Source organism: Pundamilia nyererei, unplaced genomic scaffold (assembly GCF_000239375.1).
Source record: "Pundamilia nyererei isolate P.nyererei 1_Seehausen unplaced genomic scaffold, PunNye1.0 scaffold00408, whole genome shotgun sequence".
Classification (NCBI taxonomy): domain Eukaryota; kingdom Metazoa; phylum Chordata; class Actinopteri; order Cichliformes; family Cichlidae; genus Pundamilia; species Pundamilia nyererei.
In genome coordinates this window covers 140,836-147,203 of record NW_005187809.1, presented here as the reverse complement: position 1 = coordinate 147,203, position 6,368 = coordinate 140,836, and the positions used below count along the sequence as shown (strand labels likewise).

Genomic DNA, 6,368 nt, shown 5'->3' with positions numbered 1-6,368 from the left:
GATGGATGGATGGATGATGGATGGATGGATGATGCATGGACGTCTGCTTTTACTCACACTGGAGACTTTGTCAGACTCTGATCTCTGCCTGAAGGTCGGCAGTGGACTTCCTTCTGTCTCTACTATTTAAATTCTTGAGTTTCCTGACATCTGCCTCCGTCAGCCTGCGTTTGCCGCCTCGTCCTCGGTGCATTCTCTAAGTACTCGTCTTTCCATCGACTCTGAAGTGTACTCGACCGCACAGCGAGGACACTTCATGTCTCACGCTGTTAGTCTCAGAGAGCGTCCAGCATCACGACGCGCTGTAACGTCCACCCTCTCCTTTACAGTCACTTCTCTTTTTACTGCTCGGAACAAGAGCGAGACGTCTCAACCTGAATTCATTATAAGTTTTCTTTAGTAATGAAAGACTATTTATCACTAATTCAACCACATTTTTATGCTTTTTTTAAATGCATGGAAACAACAGCAATAATTATATTTTAGAATCAAAAACATTATTTAGATTGACGAGTCTGGACATGCTCTTGGATCAACTGTTTCAGAAATATAAAGAGTGATTTCGGTAATTACCAATAATATTGATTTAGGGCAGCTGTGACATGTTTGATGAACTTTATTGACAGCGATCCAAAGACAAACTGGGCACTTTGGGTTCAGATGTACCGGTGCTGAAGGTCTACATGTTCCTAGAAATGCAGATGCTGAACTTTTCAGTATGAACGTGTTTACGGTCCTCATCAGTGCGATCACCGCCCTCCCAGTTTCTGCTCCAGTTATCGTTCTGGGGTTCTTAGCAGAGGTGGGCGTGTTCAGACGGTTAGCGCTCAGCTGTGTGAAAGGAGCGATGGTTGAATCCTGACCTGACGTATGGCTGCCCTGTCTTCTTTCTCTTTACGGATACCAGATTAAACTGTGCTTGACCACGCCCCCCATCAGCTGATTTTAGATCTAACGCTTTCACGTCCAGTGAGCGTGGTGTCCTAGCGCCACGTGTGAAGAGGACAGACGCGATAAAAGGTCTAGAAACTCAACGAGTCCACATAAAAAAATAAAAATGTGTTGATCAGAAGGTCACATATCACGGAGGTGGACAGTCTGGTTCTTGCCCCTGCTGTGAGGGTGGATGGTGCTGTTATCTACCTGTTGCAGCGTGCTCAGTCTCACCTGGGTGGCACTGGTGGCTCGGTGAGAATCATGTTTTTTTAGTTTTCCAGTGTCTTCAATGTCCAACCACTTCCTAACACTCCAGCGACCCAAACATTGAATCATGCTCGCTGGTGACCCTGCAGAGGCTCGCTGTATTACTGGTGGGCAGGAGTCAGTGTGCAGAGAGCTGCTGAGGAGCTCGGTGGAGACGTCCATCAGAAATCACCTTCTCCTGAATGTCAGGAGGACAAAAGAGAACGTGGTCGCCTTCCAGATGAAAACAACTGCGACTAACACTGTGAAAACATGGGTGAGGAGCTGGAACCATCACTGGCATCTGAGTCAGCTAAGGTCAGAGGTCACTGAACAAACTGCTCTCCATCAGGGAAAACATCACAGCTGCTCCCGTCCTCATGACCGAGGCAGCCACAGAGCTTCAATCATCCTCACTGCAATAAACCATACAGTGACAGGTGAACACACACACACACACACACACACACACACACACACACACACACACACACACACACACACACACACACACAGGGCTCCATCAGAGCAGCTCCCAGCGGTGCACAAAGCACTTAGACCTTGTCGCTTCAGTCATCCATCAGCTCGTCCATCCATCTTCCGAGAGCGCTCCGCGGATCTCGACCAGCTCTGCTCAGATAATTATGCAGGAACGCCACAGGAAGTGACCCGGTGTCAGAGCAGTTCAGACCACAGAAATATTTCATACCTTATATTTACAGATGTAAAGTCTCAGACATTTGTGGGTTTACAGGCGTCTAAAGCAAGGCTCCCTCGTTATAAACCCACAGAGACCGCCTCTGTGACGAGCAGATGTTTCCGCGTTTTGGTGCTTTTTCCATCAAGTGCTTCAGTTTTTATTAATAATCACTTTAAAACTGTTAACCAGATAAGCAGACAGTCCGATCACATGACCCCGTAGCAGCAGCAATCGGTGACAACGGGAAGGAAAAACTCCCTTTTGACAGGAAGAAACTCCAACAGTTGGAGTGAGGAGACGAGAAAAGGGGAGACACGGACAGATCAAAAAAGATGAAGGTTAATAACGTGAAAAACATGAAGTGTGAAAAGAAAAGCCCCGTGCATGATGGGTAGTCCCCCAGCGGCCTGAGCCTGTAGCAGCATAACTCAGGGCCACCTGTCAGCAGCCTGAAGGCTTTCAGGCAGTTTTTACATGACGAGGGATGAGAAAGGTTCAGCACTCTGTCCCACTCTGTTTCCTGTTTCCTGTTTCCTCTTCCTGCTTCTACTCTCTGAATATGTTTTCTGACTTTGAGCATCGTTTGTGTGCAGCGAGTCGTGATGTCACGGATGCTTTTAATGACAGACAAACCAAAATAAATATTAATACTACATTTGCAGAGTGAAGTTCTGAATATGCATTGTGTTTTAAGGGGAAAGAAATCACTATGGTTGTTGTAAATTTATGTCTTAGCTGATAAAGTATGAATGCACGACATCCTGGAAGAAATCACAGCTACTTTATTCCACCAGCGTCTCCTCGAGTGCACTCTTGTTTGTCCTGCCGCCGGGCGGGGGGACTCCTAACAGGGTGGGACAGCTCTGCAGCACTCCTAAATCCTGGAGGAGTTGGAGTGACTTTCACAGGTTACAAAACTGATGAAAAAATGCTTTTATTGCCTGAACGTCAGAGGCCACGTGCATCGCTCGGAGCATTCGGGGACATTCAAACAGTGTCGGTGCAGCGAGACCACGAAACCCGATCCTGGTCTGCAGCCGCGTTCGTGTGCGCGTATTGTATCGGTGTACAAAGCAGCTCGCGTGCACGGCGGACCGCCTTCACGTCACTTTAAAGTATTTGCTGTCAGACTCGGTAAATGCCCGCGGCGCACATCTGCTATTCCTGTCTGCTCGTCTGTCTCTTCTGATTTCTGTCTCTGTCTGCCTCGCTCTGTCATCGTCTCCACTCGTCACCGTGACTTCCTGTCTGCTCGCAGTTTGAAGCTTCTCTTTAACTGATTATTTGGCCTTTAAATACAGATTACAAGTTAACTACCATATACAATCCTCTTATCACACAACACTGTGCTGCACAGGAGCCGCACAGTTTTATGTTTTCTACGGTGGCCTTGAGCCGCAGCTCTCCTTCTTTGGACATCAGCTACTTGAAAATACGCTCCGTGTGCAGGCAGACGTGGACATCTGCAGAACACAAAACAGCTTTATCGCTGAACAGAAACCAGGAACTGCACTGAGCAGAAATCACAGGAAACAAAACAGACGGGACACACAGCTGGAACACACCTGAGAACTCAGGTGAACTAAATCTAACTAACGACACAGAACAAGCAAAACTGCCTCACACGAGACAGGAGACTAACAAAATAAAGCAGGAAGTAACGCACAGCGAGACTCTGATTACGGCGCGTGAGTGTGACACCAGGACCGGGGACAGAGACTGAAGACAGACGGATGCAGAGCTCAGACGGACGACAACGGAAGCCTCTGATTGGCAGAGGCTTGGTGTTTCACACAGCGCCAGTGCAGTGAAAGCAACCCTGCAGAGCCCGGACCTCAGCATCACCGCAGCAGGGTGGGATCATCCTGGCAGCGAGCGCAGCTCAGATTGATCACATCATCGGGAAGCGAAGCCAGCTCCCAGTGTTCCCAGCACGGACACAGACCTGCTCTGGTTAGTCACCGTCTCTCAGAGAAAGCTCTTGTTGACACTGAAGCTCGTTTGATTGGACTTAAAACAATAAAAGCATCTTTTCTGAGTGAGACTCATGAATCCTGATTACACAGAGGCCTTCTGTGGGAGTCCTGACTGTGGCTGTGATTTGGTCCAGAGATGGATGTGATGAAGACGGGTCAAACATTTTTAGAGAACGATGACCTCTGACCTGTGACAGCGATCGTGGTTTGAGCGTGCACACTGAAAAATGACGCTGCCGTGCGTCATGGAGCATGACACCTCGCCGCGTTTCCTGTTCTCGGAATGAGAACATGCCGACAGTACTCACTAATCAGGAAGTGATGAAAGGCTTAAATTACTAATACTGCCCTCGGTGTGCGTTTGGTGATGTCTGAGCTGAATAAGCCCGACAGCTTCCTCTCCGTGCGCTGAGCGTTCGGCCCTGTGCACTCAAGTATTCTATCGAGCAGTCAAGGACGAACGGCGACTTTAACACACGCTGCAAAGTGCAGCAGCAACACCTGACGGTGTCCAGTGTTCCTGAGAGGTGGAGGAAGCTACAATATGTTTATGACTGCTTTACAAACATGAAGCTGTTACTCACCATGGTCGTCTCAGCAATGGAGCCAAAGCTGTTGATGAAAATGTTGCAGGAAACGTTGACGGGAGGACCTGCCGAGAGACAAGGACATGCGTCAGCTTCATCCTCCGCCCACCTCTCCTGTGTGTGTTTGATTACAGGACTGGTTTGGGTGCATGTACACCAGTTCAGCCAGTAACAGTCAGTCTACGTCTGCTGTGTGTATGTGTGTGTGTGTGTGTGTGTGTATTCATATCTTTGTGGGGTCCTGGTCCCCACAAGTTTGAAGGCATCTTTTAGACTCTAAATGTGGTTTAGTGTCAGGGTTACAGTTACAGGTGATGGTTAGGTTCAGGGTTAGACGTTCTCACTAAGATATGAATACTCGACACGTGTGTGTGTTTACAGATTATATATAGAGATACTAAAACGTTCCTTGAGCGTATGAAGGATTACGTGTTTTAAGTCGTGCCTGCAGCCGTTGAACCACAGCCGTGGGGCGAGCACTGCAGGTTTGGGCTGAACCATGAAGCATGCGTCCAGCACGTCTGCCTCCGTCTTAGCTGCACAGCAACGGGTGGAGGAATGTGTGAAAAGATCGCATGCCTGGGCCAACCAGTTGTGGTTTACATCCTGTCTGCTCTGATGTTCAGGAGCTTTGGAGGTTTTAGTGAAGCTTCTGAACATTTGTGCAAACGTTTGTCGCAGCACATGCATTCATGTTCTCAGAAGTGCTTTTTTAAATCAAAGTCACTGTTTTTGTGTCAGATTTGCAGAAGTTTTTATGAGTTTTTATGTGCAGACACATAAAAACTCGTAAAGAGCGCAGGTGCGACTGCAGGAAGTTATGAAAGTCAAAGGAAAGACTTCGTGACTGAACAATCAGTGAGAAATAGTTTAGACTTCACATCAGTCTGAGGTTAGTTCAGACAGACCGAAGCTGTGGGACACGCCAGACACGAAATGCAGATTATTCTCATGTTTTTCTTCTTTTAGGCAGAAAGTGAATCATCAACATCGTTTTAAATCCAGTTTGCATTAAACTGTAAATTAATCTTTACTTCAACAGGAAGTCCCGCCTTCACCTCCATGTTCATGTCTCTGCGGATGTGTGTGATGTTCACATAGCAGAGAGGACGTTTGTGCTTCTCACTCATTCGTAGGCTCGACAGACTCTGACAGAGGATGAGCGTCCATGCGTGGAAACAAACACAAACACGCTCTCTGATTGGTGTAAATGTGCTCTCCAGTAATATTATTTATTCTCTTTGCAGCAGTCGCTGTTAGAACGGTTCTTGGATGAACTGATGTGGAGCGCATGAATAAAATCAGGCGCTGTGTGTGTCCTAACGGTTGTGGCAGCTTGGTGTGTTTCTGCGTCTGAAGGAGGAGAAAGTGGAGGTGACACGGCTGCAGGTGTTTCATAATCAGTAATCATGAATGTTTAGCCGGCTTGCTGTGAAGCCGGAGCTGCAGACGTGGAGCTGATTCAAAGTTCAGTCACGAACGCCGGGAGCCGTCTGCATCAAGCGGCTCGGCCCGCCACGCGTCAGCACGTTTCCTCACAGGCCAAATGACTTCCTGCAGTAAACACGGACGTCTCTGTAGTTACCTTTGAAGTTCGGTCTGATCCGGGCGTCGTAGCCAGAAGTCCTCCCCATCAGTTTGTCCAGGAAGTCAGAGGGAGACATCGGGACCTGGCGTGTCCTCACAGCATGGTCCAGCTCCTTACATCGAGCCACGCTGTCACTGAAACACAGCACACGTAATGGTCACGGCATCGCCGCAGCACGAGGACTTTACTTCTCTGCCAACATTAAACGCTTTCGTTATGAATCTGACTCCACTTTCAAATTCAAATTCAAATTTTATTTGTCACGTACACAGTCATACACAGTACGATATGCAGTGAAATGCTTGGACAACTGCTCGTGACCTAAAGAAAACAAA

At 47.9% G+C, this 6,368-nt stretch overlaps 1 protein-coding gene across 1 annotated transcript in view; it reads right to left on the bottom strand.

Annotated features, from left to right (window-relative positions):
* LOC102201979 (glycine receptor subunit alpha-1) overlaps nt 1-6,368 on the bottom strand; it is a 46,951-nt gene that overhangs the window by 25,639 nt on the left and 14,944 nt on the right. The window contains exons 2-3 of the mRNA XM_013915955.1: nt 6,031-6,167; nt 4,443-4,510 (exon numbers count right to left, since the gene is read on the bottom strand). Of these exons, the coding sequence (XP_013771409.1) occupies nt 4,443-4,510; nt 6,031-6,167 (205 nt within the window). The remainder of the gene's footprint in view (nt 1-4,442; nt 4,511-6,030; nt 6,168-6,368) is intronic.